The sequence below is a fragment of the Podarcis cretensis genome, assembly GCF_951804945.1.
Source record: "Podarcis cretensis genome assembly, chromosome: 6".
Taxonomy (NCBI): Eukaryota; Metazoa; Chordata; class Lepidosauria; order Squamata; family Lacertidae; genus Podarcis; species Podarcis cretensis.
This window is the reverse complement of record NC_137175.1, coordinates 6,279,506-6,292,992: the sequence shown is the minus strand read 5'-3', so window position 1 is coordinate 6,292,992 and position 13,487 is coordinate 6,279,506. Positions and strand designations below refer to the sequence as shown.

At 48.2% G+C, this 13,487-nt stretch overlaps 1 protein-coding gene and 1 long non-coding RNA gene across 18 annotated transcripts in view; one reads left to right on the top strand and one right to left on the bottom strand.

The window, feature by feature from the left end:
- LOC307218115 overlaps window positions 1-13,487 on the top strand; it is a 281,127-nt gene that overhangs the window by 25,589 nt on the left and 242,051 nt on the right. The window lies entirely within an intron of this gene.
- TPD52L2 (TPD52 like 2) overlaps window positions 2,550-13,487 on the bottom strand; it is a 50,147-nt gene continuing 39,209 nt past the window's right edge. For 10 of the 17 annotated variants that reach the window (XM_079979870.1, XM_079979861.1, XM_079979872.1 and 7 more), the window contains 4 exons: window positions 10,071-10,097; window positions 7,991-8,032; window positions 5,644-5,692; window positions 2,550-4,435 (listed from right to left, as the gene is read on the bottom strand). In XM_079979870.1, the coding sequence (XP_079835996.1) occupies window positions 4,340-4,435; window positions 5,644-5,692; window positions 7,991-8,032; window positions 10,071-10,097 (214 nt within the window). In that variant the 3' untranslated portion in view covers window positions 2,550-4,339. The remainder of the gene's footprint in view (window positions 4,436-5,643; window positions 5,693-7,990; window positions 8,033-10,070; window positions 10,098-13,487) is intronic. The other 7 variants (XM_079979873.1, XM_079979876.1, XM_079979863.1 and 4 more) reach the window with 1 other exon arrangement.

The following is a 13,487-nucleotide window of genomic DNA, read 5'->3' as shown; positions in this document are numbered from 1 at the left end:
AGCACCGGAGAACGCAAACCTTTTTGCTGTTTTCTCTTTGTTGTCCAGGTGACTCATCTCAGCAAGTCCTGGTTCACTGTGCAGAAAGAGAATTCCAAACTGATCTCTTGTCTGTATCATAATGCTAATACACACATTTCCAAAGGAAATTTTCTCATCTGAGGGAAATCCACACTGCAGTATCAACAAGGCACTTAACCATTCTCCAGCTGCTGTGAACAGGTGCTTTTACTGGACAAGTTCTAACAATCTGTACCCAACATGCCAGGGATTAAACCTCAAAAGCCTCTGCTGTTAAAAAGGCTAATTGGTTTTGTGCCAAGTAGGCAGTCCATAGTTTTAGCACTTCAGGAGAGATCATGGGTTAACATCCCCTCCTCCTTGAACCTCACTACAAGATACATTGGACCTGCTTCCCGTATTTTCAACTAAGCACAGAATGTTATGGTATGAGAGAAAAGTTGCTAGTTTTAGCTATGGTTTGCCTGAGCAAACTTCAAACTGTTGTTTATGATGCTTGCTTGTTAAAACTAACCATAGTTTGTCTATGTTCTGTGGACCACCAGGACGGATTACAGCAGCAAGTTAAACTTAAGGCTGCCTCTGAAGATGGTTCAGAAGCTTCAGCCAGTGCAGAATTCAGCAGCCAGGTTGCTCACCGGGGCAAGATGGTTTGAGCATATTTCTTCTTCTTTTGAGCATATTACACCTATCGTGGCCCAACTGCACTGGCTACCAATTAGTTTCAAGGCCCAATTCAAAGTGTTGGCATTGACCTAAAAGGTAAAGGGACCCCTGACTATTAGGTCCAGTCGTGGCCGACTCTGGGGTTGCGGTGCTCATCTCGCTTTATTGGCCAAGGGAGCCAGCGTACAGCTTCCAGGTCATGTGGCCAGCATGACTAAGCCGCTTCTGGCGAACCAGAGCAGCGCACGGAAACGCCGTATACCTTCCCGCTGGAGCAGTACCTATTTATCTACTTGCACTTTTGTGCTTTCGAACTGATAGGTTGGCAGGAGCAGGGACCGAGCAACGGGAGCTCACCCTGTCGCGGGGATTTGAACCACCAACCTTCTGATCGGCAAGTCCTGGGCTCTGTGGTTTAACCCACAGGGTCACCAGCCTTAAACAGCTCAGGACCACAAAACCTCAAGGACTGCCTCTCCCCATATGAACCGACCCAGACCCTGTGGTCATCATCCGAGGCCCTTCTTCATGTGCCGCCTCCACGAGAGGTCCAGTGGATGGCAACAAGAGAACGGTCCTTTTCTGCAGTTGCTAATTTGTATGGCTGGCACCTTTGTTATGTATCTTTAGACACCAGACAAAAACATTCCTCTTCTCCCAGACACTTGGCTAATTAAAAAATCTATGGCCTTTTAAACTGTACGAGTGGGGGCAGGTTTTATTCTTGTATTATGGTATGCACTTTTTTGTGTTTTTATATTGTAAACCAGCCTGTGATCTTTGGGTGAAGCATGGTATAGAAATTCAATGCATAGTTATCCTCAGTTGGCGGATTGTATTACACAAATATCTTCATCTTGTAAGTGGGGGGGGGCAGCAGGATAAATAGGAGAGGCAGTATACACAGGTGAGTCAGAACTATTAAATGCAGAAGGGACAGATGGTTTGCAACAGGCCTTCTGTGCAAACATCAGGTGTAAATATGGTTGTCGTTTCTCATTGCTACAGCATTGTTGTGATCGTCCAACATGAAATGGTCAAATGCATCTAAGTGGCCTCTAGCTAATGCTGTTTAAAGACTAAGAGATTTGATTGTTTTCCCCTTGTGTCCTCATCTCCCCGCTGGTTCCCAACAGCGTTGTACAGGGACTGGGAACCTGTGGCCCACGGGGGTCATTTTACTGCCCCCCAAGCCTCCCCTGAACGAAGCCACCCACTTGGCGAGTCCCCATGCACTGTGCTAAACCAGCACAGTGCGGCACGGGGACTCGTTTCTGCGGTGCCAGAAATTGTACCTGTGCATGCACAGATGCCGGAAATCGCATCTGAACAGATGCAGTCGCCGAAAATTGCGGTCACGTGCACTCATGCGCACCTGCGATCTGGCCCGCGGAGGGGGCTCCGCGGCAGTAAACCGGCCCAGGCAAGGTAAGCCTTGCTGACCCCTGACATTGTATATGGCCACAGAGACTTGTGAAACCACTTCCTCTCCCCGCCTCCCCCCCGCTCACTTTCCAAAGCCTTTCCCAAACCATCTGAATCACCCCTTCATTGTCGGACGACTCTCCTCTAGCCCACCTCCACTCATCAGCCAACCCCTGACCGCCTTCATATTTCATCCACTGCAGACAAAGCCTCCCTCACCCTGGGCTGCCATCAGTTCAGTTCAGCACCGCTGGCACAAATAAGTTGCAGTGAACAAGGGCAATCACATCGGGAGCAACCTACCGTGTCATCCATTTAGAAATGTCTGAACTCCATTTCTGTAATGCAAGGAGGGTCGCCCTAAAGCCAAGGTCAAAACCACAGGGCGCTTGGGCAGGTTCGCACCTGGTACACAAGCCCAAAGATGAAGACAGCCGTTTTGCTTTTCAAAAAAGAATATTTTATTGACAAAGTTCCCCCCGTAGTCACCTGTACAGGAGAAACAGTTCAGTCTGTGTTCTAACAGCTCCCCGGTCCCAGTGGCACCACTTTCCCCACCCAACACGGGTGCCTACTTTACCCTTGAACGAACGCCAGCAAATGATACCCCCACACCCTGCAGATTCTCTCATCCGTTGTGCCAGGTCGACACGGCGTGGTCACCATCCACAGGCAACACAGGACACGGGGAGAGTTCTACAATCAGCACGTTAAGTGTTGAAACTTGCTTCTCGGGGGGCGGCTGGGCAGGAAGGGTCAGATAAGAGCTTGAAGCCTTCTGGGGGCACCAAGGCTTTGAAGCAAAACAGCTTTATTGATATGTACTTAGGGCACTGCTGAAGTCCCACTGAGCCTCTAAGGCACAGAAAGGTTTGGATAATTTAAGAGGCACCTCTGCCTTAGAACTAAGGGGTCAGGACAGTGGAAGGTTGCAGCCTTTTTTGGAAGGAGGAGCAGACACACCACATACTAGTGCTCCTAGCATTGAGTGAAAACAGAGCCAGGAATCGGTGGCAAGTGCTGCAAACAAAAGGAGATCAGAGGTGGAGCTCTTTGTCATCACATAAAGTGTACAAAGTATTTTAAGGAGGTTCCTGGTAGGAGAACCAAACCGAGAGAGAGAGAGAAGGAGCCCTCCAGGATAGCTCTCTTGTGCTGCGATCAACATGTCCTTCCTTAATCTGATTAAATGGGTGGACTAAGAAAACAGAGGCATAAACCCAGAGGCAGAGAAGCAAGTTCCACACACTCAGAAGAGAGAGAGAGCAAAAGCAGGCATGTGCACCGTCACGCACCGATGAAATGAACACAAGACCAGCACATCTGCATGCGATTACTATGGTAGGATGCAGAACTCCAGTGCTTCACCCCTTCCCTCCCCCCCTCAAAAAAGAATTCTTTGCGCTTTTGAGATATAAAAAAGGTTATAAACCAGTAAAGCAGGTGGTGATGTAAGGCTTGTGTTTCAGCTTCCGCATTCAAAGGTAGATTGCCCCTAAATGTCGATGCTAAAAGCTGGTATGTTCTGAAGTCCACTGCATTCCAAAAAAATAAAGGTTCTGAGATTCATTAAAGCTAGAGAATCAGTGTAGCAAAGCTAGGCAGTCGCTAAATAGAGGCTCTAAATATCTTCTATCACCTCCCCTCCCCAAAAGAAAACCCCAAACCTGCTTATATCTTAAATGGAAACTGCAGGCTTCCAAAGCTTTCCCAGTGCTTCCAATCGCAGAGAAAGCCACAATAGCAGAAAGCTGGCTAGCTATATGCAGAGGAGAAGATGGAGCAGGAATCGAGAGAAGCTCCCTGTGCAGCTAGCGGCATCTGAGAACTATTCTTTCTACATGAGATACAGAATTTTTTTGCCCGCACATTAGATGGGGTGGGGGTGGGAGGAAAGAGTGCAGGACTCTGGTGCCAAACAAAAAAAAGGGGGTGTTTTGGGCCAGGGTTGCAGAATCCTCATTGCTGGCGCTCTTCCAAAAAAGGCAGCACAGCAATGTGTTCCATCTAGAAACCTTTTTAGTGTAAAATATATAAGTGTACAAAACACTGTGTGTTCACTTTATTGGACCTGAAGAATCCAGCAGCAAAAGAACGTCTACATATATGATGTATGGATCTCTCTCGTCAGAGTGGGATCTGCGGCCCAGGAACCTTTTCCTTTCGTCTTGCATGCTGGGAAGAACAAGGGGCGAGGCTCTGGCAGTCATGCACCACGGATGTAGACTTAGAAAGGTGCGTTGTCTTGGGAGGGCTTGTCGCCGGATGCTGATGGGGAGTGCAGCTCATCGGTGCCGTTGTCTTTGCCGCCCACAACTTTGGACTGGACGAAAAGGAAGGAATGGGAACAGGTGAGAGCAGGAAGCAGTGGGCGGGACTCGCATGAAGAACCCCATCAGGAGAGGCCCTGTGCAACAACTTCCAGTTGTGCAAGGGAGCTTCCCCTGAAATTGGATTGGGGTGAGGTGTGCCCTCAGAACACAGCATGGGGAGAGGAGAGGGAGGACTACTGCAGCTGGCAAGCGGAACTGCTTGCATGATCGGAACATTTGTAATAGCGCACTGAATTCCACCCAGCATCTGAAGGAATGACCGTTGCGTGTGGAGCACACTTCCACCCACAGACAAGCCATCATGCCCTCTATCTAACATTTGCTCTCTTAGTGGTCTGCCATGCCCTGTCTGTGACCTTTGTCCCCTTCGTTATACAGTGGTACCTCGGATTAAGTACTTAATTCGTTCTGGAGGTCTGTTCTTAGCCTGAAACTGTTCTTAACCTGAAGCACCACTTTAGCTAATGGGGCCTCCTGCTGCTGCTGCGCCGCCGAAGCACGATTTCTGTTCTCATCCTGAAACAAAGTTCTTAACCCGAGGTACTATTCTGGCTTAGCAGAGTCTGTAACCTGAAGCGTATGCAACCTGAAGCGTATGTAACCCAAGGTACCACTGTACATTGTTCAAGGGGAAAATGACGCGGTGGAAACAGGTGCCAAAATAACTTTGTACCACCCCTCAATCTCGGGATTGGAAGATGTGTAAAGGTCACAGTCCAAAATGTATCTGACTGGTTTTGCATATTGTGCTAATAAAAAAAGCCTCAGCAGAGCTAGCTGGCAGCTTGCTTATGCACAGCTCACCTGCATTACCAACTCCTGCCTCATGTCCTTCACTTCAAGCGTTGTTTGAACCCTTGCCCTCCCCACATTCTATCTTTCCTGTGCACAAACCTTTGTACAGAAGCCAGTTCCCAGTTCCCTCACACTAGAGTGTGACCAAGCAATATAAAAACAGGATGGGACTCAGCGGACAGGAGGACAGGTTCTTAATGGCAGAGGCGGCTGCCCCCACCTACACCCCCTTTCTCATCCAAGGAGGCTTTTCATTCACTCATGTGTCTCTCTCCCTGGTTTTGCAATATGCAACCTCTCCCGTTGCACACAGTTGTGACAGTGGGCATCTTGCTTGTCTAGCAGAAACGTGTCGATCCTAAAAACACTGTGGCTTCGTACTGTGTCACGGGAGGGAAATTACCTTTATGGTTCCAACGCGGTCTTCAAAAGACTTGAAGGTTGCAGAATTTCTTAAAGGAAAAAGAGGAAGAAGCAAGTGAGAAAATAAAACTGCACAGGCATATTAGAAACTTGAATTCCGTTTTGAGGCAGGCAGCTAGCTTTGCTGGTGGAGAAACATCTACAGACCCCCCCCCCCCCCCGCCCAAAGCACTCATGGCCCCTGAAAAGTTTGGCTCAACCACAGCTGCTGCAAATTCCTGGTTCTGCTACCAACATTCACCAACCTGTTTCAGAGAAATCAACGTGCACCCAACTGCAGAGGAAGTCAATATAAAAAACTACTTGGCAGCTTTGACTTTGGGGTTCCAACCAGAGAACATCCTAAAGTAGCGCACGCACGCGCGCACACACACACACCTACACAACGTCCCCTCCTCCCCAAAATGAAAAAGAGAAAAATCAAATATCAAGAGACCCGGGAACACACAAAAAATTCTGTGGAATTAGTTCAAAGGTATCTCAATTGCCTCCAGTCGTCTTCAGATAGCTCGGTTTGGAGGCAGCTTACCAAGATAAGCTGCCAAACTTTCATAACTAAAAAGTCAAGTTCCCAAAGTAGGCTGAGATGGTGTAACTGATAGAATATATTTGTTTATTACATTTATATACCACCTCTCTCTTCCAAGGATCTCAAGGTGATGTACATGGTTCTCCACATTTCATTCCATCCTCACGACAACCCTGTGAGGTAGGTTAGGCTAAGAGACAATGACTGGTCCAAGGTCACCCAGTGAGCTTCATGGCTGAGTGGAGATTCAAACCCTGCTCTCCCAGGTCCCAGTCTAACAATCTGACCATTATGCCACATGGCTATGGGCCCGAGATAAAGGTAAAGGTAAAGGTACCCCTGCCCGTACGGGCCAGTCTTGACAGACTCTGGGGTTGTGCGCCCATCTCACTTAAGAGGCCAGGGGCCAGTGCTGTCCGGAGACACTTCCGGGTCACGTGGCCAGCGTGACATCGCTGCTCTGGCGAGCCAGAGCCGCACACGGAAACGCCGTTTACCTTCCCGCTGGTAAGCGGTCCCTATTTATCTACTTGCACCTGGAGGTGCTTTCGAACTGCTAGGTTGGCAGGCGCTGGGACCGAGCAGCGGGAGCGCACCCCGCCGCAGGGATTCAAACCGCCGACCTTTCGATCGGCAAGTCCTAGGCGCTGAGGCTTTAACCCACAGCGCCACCTTGCTTCAAATCCCCTGGCCGCAAAGCCCACGGGCAAGTCATGATCTCTCAGCCTATCCTACTTTCAAAGCAGGCCGAGGCACCAGCTATCGAAATAGACTTAGTCATGGTTGAGAAGATGTCCCCGTAGATGTGTCCTTGAGCCATAAGAAAGCTTTGCAATGGTCATTTCAAAAAACTAGAACTGTATAATACAATGTGAACCAGCCATCAAACACAGGAGCTTAAAAGTAGTTTCATCAGCCTTGATGTTAGCACTCATTCAGCTCTGGCGACTTCTGTTTCAGTGTATCTGAAGAAGTGTGCATGCACACAAAAGCTCATACCAATAACAAACTTAGTTGGTCTCTAAGGTGCTACTGGAAGGATTTTTTTTTATTTTGTTTCAAGTGAACAGTGATTGATTCTGAAAAAGTAGTTTGCCAGGCCCACCAGTTGAAAGTGATCCATCGCACAGAACCACATTTGTGGGTTGATTTTTTAAAAGCATTGTCTACATAAAGCTGATTTGGGGAACTGCCTTAGTTAATATCTATAGACTGAAGATTCATTCCTATTAATATCCACTGACCGGCCACCCCACTGTTCTTTTGCAGCAGGCAAGACAGAATGAAATATTTTAAAAGCAAAGCAATCTAACTGGGTCCTGAGGGTGGCAAGTGGCTGTTTAGGGATGGGGGGGGGGGAGAGGAGAGGAGCTTTTTGGTGGTGATGCCAGGACTTCGCGACACCCTCCCCAGAGCACCTTGTCTGGCACTTTCTTCAATGTATTTTAAGCACCAGTCAGATACCTTCGTTTTCTTGCTGTCATTTTTTGTCTCTGTGCCACAGGATTTGCAGCCGCTCACATTTTTATGGATTTGCACTTTTACCCTGTATTTTATATTTTGCAATGTTTGTAACTGCATGTTTGTTAGCCGCCGTGAAAACCTTGTTGACGGGCAGGACATAAATATCCAAATTATTAACAATTCACAATACACGATTCACAATACACAATTCCCTCTGAGGGGTCACATCGCTGTGCCTCCCCATCACCACATCACCCCATACATTTAGAAGAGACAGAGTCATCCTTAGGCAAATATGGGACTTGCAAAAGAGACGGGGCTTTTGCTACTTTACCTCATAGCTGGCATACTTATCGAGTGACGAATGGAGTAGCTGCTACTTGGAAGCATTAAGGGGAAAGGAGGAAAATATTAGAAGCAGTAAAAACTCTGGAAGCCGCCACACCCAGTTGCCCCTATCCACACAGCGCCATGACAAAACCGCAAAGCATTTTGGGAGACTTCCTTTGTGGAGAACGGAGTTTCGGGGGCGCAAATTGCATAGCTCCTCTGTTCCTTCCTCGACAGGCCACCACAGCTGAAAATGCAACCTTTTACAACCAAGGTTCTGAAACCCCCCACCCATGAAAGACGGCCCCTCCAAAGTGTGCCAGAGGTTTATAACTAAAAGCAAAGGAACCTACTGTTCTGCCCAAACAGCCAGGCTGCCTGTCGACTAGTAAATAGACACAAAACGCCACTGCTGATCTTGATTCAAATCAGCCTGGGAAGAGGAGTATCTAAAACTGGGGTCCCCCAATATGGTAACTTTGGGCACTAAAGCATCCTGGGAGGGGTCTGGAGGGGGGGGTTCTTTGCTTCCTGGAGGATGGTCTGCTTTTTTGGCTATGTAGGGGTTTAAAGGTAAAGGGACCCCTGACCGTTAGGTCCAGTTGCGGATGACTCTGGGGGTTGCGGCGCTCATCTCGCTTTATTGGCCGAGGGAGCCGGCGTTCAGCTTCTGGGTCATGTGGCCAGCATGACTAAGCCGCTTCTGGCGAACCAGAGCAGCGCACGGAAACGGCGTTTACCTTCCTGCTGGAGCGGTACCTATTTATCTACTTGCACTTTGATGTGCTTTCAAACTGCTAGGTTGGCAGGAGCAGGGACCGAGCAACGGGAGCTCACCCCGTCGCGGGGATTCGAACCGCCGACCTTCTGATCAGCAAGCCCTGGGCTCTGTGGTTTAACCCACAGCGCCACCCGCGTCCCATGTAGGGGTTTATCCTGGGTCTTTTGGGGAGTCAAAGGCTCTGAGCATTGCCAGTTTTCCTCCTGCGAAATGGGTATTTTGTGGCACCCGCAGTGGTTTCCGATTCCCAAATGCGCTCCTGGGCTTAAATGGGTTGGGGACCCCAGACTCAAAAGCATCCACTGGTGTTGCTGCACCTTAGAGAGCAAGCGTGACGGACACACAGCCCTCCAGTCTGCAACTCCAATTCAGACCTGCAGGCACCAGGTTCCCCTCTTCTGTTCAAGGGCAACATGAACAGGACATGTCACCACCCAGAGGAGCTTAAAGTCCAGCATCCCACATTACAGGAGCAGGCTGGATGTTGAACTGCAGCAATACTGCCTCTGGTCAAAAAGCCAAAGCCGTCCACACAAGCACCAATTCATTTTAATTCAAGGGAAAGCCTTTTAATACTGTGCTCTGCCCAAGAGACGCATCTGGCCCGCAACCAAGCCCTGGAGTGGCCTCTGTTAAAAAAAAAAGGGGGGGGAGAGGCAGGGCAGCACACAATGCTGTCAACACAGCAAAGGCATTCAGATGGCTTTTGCAGCACTAGGTTTCCGAACCCCGCAACTTGCCTTCAGTCTAAAGCCATCAGTGGAAAAGGAGAGCAGCTAAAAGCATGTGATGAACCCGCACAGTTGTGACACTTAGGTGTAAAAAAGCTGCCTTTGTCTGGGGAGAAGCAAAGGTCCGGTTTGCCCAGCACCATCTATTGTAGGCCAACTGGCTGTTGTTCTCAAGTGTCTTCCCAGCCATTTTATCTGGCCCCCCATCTGAGCCAAGTTGCGGAACAAAGCCAAAGGAAAGCTGTTCAGGCTCTTCTGTTGTGTCAAACCAGTTCTTGCGTTTAGCATGACCACCCCAAAAAGGCATTTGGGAGCATGTACGCGTGAGAGATTAAGCAGCCAATAACCTCTCCTTTTTTAAAGAGGGAAAACCAGAAGCTTTTGGCTTTGAGCTCATTGGAAAGATACTGGCAGCATCTATAAATGGCTCTGGAGGGCTGGAGTGTTATGTGGCCATTTGTGGTTCCCGATCCCTTTCCTTTCAACTGAAAGTGAGGCTCATGTGTACGCCTCGGAAAACAACCTTGTTTAACCAGATTCCTTGCAGATATCCCTTTTGAGCAGAGTCTTACCTAAAGGAATGTGAGAAGGGGTGGGCCCTGGAGGAATCCAATGGCAGCAGGAAAGGAAAGCAGTGAAAGAGGCGATTAGTTGCAAATTCCCACACCAACCAGTACAACACAACACTTAAGAGATCCCAAAGGAACCCATCTAAAGACTAACAGAAAGAGAGCAAGCAGTGATTTCAGGAAAGGTTAGGAACATAGGAAGCTGTCTTATACAGAGTCAGACCATTGGTACACCAAGTCCAGCACTGTCTTCACACACTGGCAGCAGCTCTCCAAGATTTCGGGTGGGGTACATTCCCAGCCCTACATGGAGATGCTCAGGATTGAACCTCGTAGCTAATGCATGCAAAGCAGATTACTTGCCACTCCAAGCTCCAGCCCTGCTATATTCCTGGCACTGGGCACTGACCATGCGAGCATTAAGCCACGCTAAATTAACTTGCCGTTTATTACATCATTAAGCATGTGGCAAACCCTCATAGGTAAACAGATACGCTTGCCAACTTTTTATCCAGAGGCACTGTTAACTGGTTAAACCTGACTCCTTTAATCCACCTGTATTTACTAGGTGGCCAGTGGGTCAATTTTACCAGACCCACAGATCACACAGCAGGGAGTTGCTCCCAGAAAAGAGAGAAAAAGCATCTCAGACGCAAGTGTGCCTGGGAGGAAAACAACCACGATGAACTACTGTGTAAATCCTGCCTGGAGAGTGAAAACCTCCACCTCCCTAAGAGGCTAGAGAGAGAGGGGTTTCATTTTAACACGCTATGGAGAGTTCTGTATCTAGCCCTTCAGGGTAGAAAACCACAACCAGATAATGATTTTCAACTTTGTAGAGAGGGGCTTTGCATTTCGAGGGCTGCATGTCCTCCAGCCACGAATGCATAACACACTATCTGGGTTCAATTGACTTTTACTTAGTACACCACCAAAAATTAATCTCCAGCTTTGCCAATACAGTGATACCTAGGGTTACCAACAGTCCTGCGTATGAACGCTTCGGGTTACAAACTCCACAAACTCGGAAGTAGGGGTCCTGGGTTGTAAACTTTGCCCTGGGATACGAATGCAATCCGCTTCCGGGGCTGCGGGAGGCCTTTGCAGGGAATGCGCACCTCTGGTTAAGAACGCTTCTGGTTAAGAACAGACTTCCGGAACAAATTAAGTTCGTAACCCAAGGTACCACTGTATGTAAAGGTAAAGGGACCCCTGACCATTAGGTCCAGTCGTGACCGACTCTAGGGTTGCGGTGTTCACCTCGCTTTATTGGCCGAGGGAGCTGGCGTACAGCTTCTGGGTCATGTGGCCAGCGTGACTAAGCCACTTCTGGCGAACCAGAGCAGCGCACAGAAACACCGTTTACCTTCCCGCCAGAGCGGTACCTATTTATCTACTTGCACTTTGACATGCTTTTGAACTGCTAGGTTGGCAGGAGCAGGGACTGAGCAACGGGAGCTCACCCCGTCACGGGGATTCGAACCGCCGACCTTCTGATCGGCAAGTCCTAGGCTCTATGGTTTAACCCACAGCGCCACCCGCGTCCCTACCACTGTATGTAAGGGCTGCTATATTTCTCTTTACACTTCCTTTCAAGCCAGGCACGAAACAGATATTGGTAACAGCCGGGCTCTATCTTTCATGACCGGGAACCAGCATTTGCTTCTTCATCCCAGAATCCTACAGGCAACCTGATACCCAAGTCCATCTGCATCTTCAGATTAGTGTCTAAATGCAGACCTCAAGGCTTCAAAATGCAGAGTTATTACTATTACTATTTCTTCATGTTTCCCCTCATTCTCCCAACCCCTAAGATTTTGTGCACAATTTTGAGAAATTTCAGTTAGCTTTAATAAGACACACTGCCCAAGTATGGATTTTGGAAGGGGCTGACACCATTGTACCAAGAGGTTCAAGGACACCCTAACGAAACAGAAGAGTTTAGATCAGGGGTAGCCAACCTTAGGTCCGGGGGCCGGATGCGGCCCAATCGCCTTCTCAATCCGGCCAGTGGATGGTCCGGGAATCAGCGTGTTTTTACATGAGTAGAATGTGTCCTTTTATTTAAAATGCATCCCTGGGTTATTTGTGGGGCATAGGAATTTGTTCATTTCCCCCCAAAATATATAGTCCGGCCCACCACCTGGTCTGAGGGACGGTGGACTGGCCCACAGCTGAAAAAGATTGCTGATCCCTGGTTTAGATCCTTAACCGCTTCTCTTAAGTCATGTGAGTGGGATTTGGCAGCATGCTCAAAGCATCTTTTTCTGCCCCCAATTTCTCACAAGCTGTAGAGCAGCAAGGAGAAAATGCAAGCCAAGGTCCGGTAGCCAGAAATTGAGTGCAGCAGTGTCAGAGTTAAGAGGACTGAGAGTCCAAAGGACTCTGCTCCAAATGAATATTGGGAGAACAGCTGTTATGAAATCTCGCATCCCAAAATGTCCAGTACGATTTGGCCCAATTTGCATTGTACATAAAAGTTTGATGATAGTGGCCCCTTGTTTTCAAGAGGGATCGTGAAAACCATGCCATTTGCCAATGCTGCAAGGCCGTTAATTCCATTCATTAAAAAAAAGATTAGCAGAGGGGGTCTCTACTGGGGCTTTTCACAACAGTTAGCTAGCTAAGATGGGTTGGATCCAGAGGAAGTTATGTCACAGTTTGGTTCCATTTATTTCAGTGGAACTGAAATGTGACTAAACTTATCAAGTTGGACTCTGAGGAAGCTAAATCAGATTAGATACTATAGAAAATATACAGCCAATGCGTCAAGGTTGAAGGCTTATCCAGCAGGTGTCTGCGAGTTCAAGGAGATTATTGTTGCTTAGACATGACCAAGACCTTGTCCCTTCATCAATTACCTTTCCCCTTACTTGGAGCAGCCAAGGTGGAAAGTTTCATCCATGAACACACTTCAAAGAACACCAGCAAAACAAAGGAACGCAGTTTGCTTCTTAAGAGAATAGTATAAAAAGAGCAGAATCTCTAAGGCACATGACAAAGATGAATGAGGCTGAACAGAGAGGGAAAAACCTCTTCTGCCCAAAGGAAACAGGTTCACTGCAAAACACCAGTTTCACTCCTTTTAGTCTCTGATCACATAAGTCAAGCTTCTGGCACAAGTCTGCCTTCCATTTGAGGGAATTGGTTCGGTAAGGACTAGGAAAAGAGCCTCTATGGACATCAGGATGAGACCTTGCAGAAGGAGGCAGCTTCTCTCTCCCACTTTTTTGACTGCTGCTATCTGGGGCAGAGAAAATCACACGCAGCAGTACTTTATTGACATTTAACTAGACATTACCAGGGTGTGGGAAAGAGGAGGCCACAAATTATCTGTCCCAACTAAGTTTCAACCACACCTTTGTTATGATGTGGATTGAAAGTTTGTTCTCTTTGAGGATAAACCACCAAAGTCTCCAT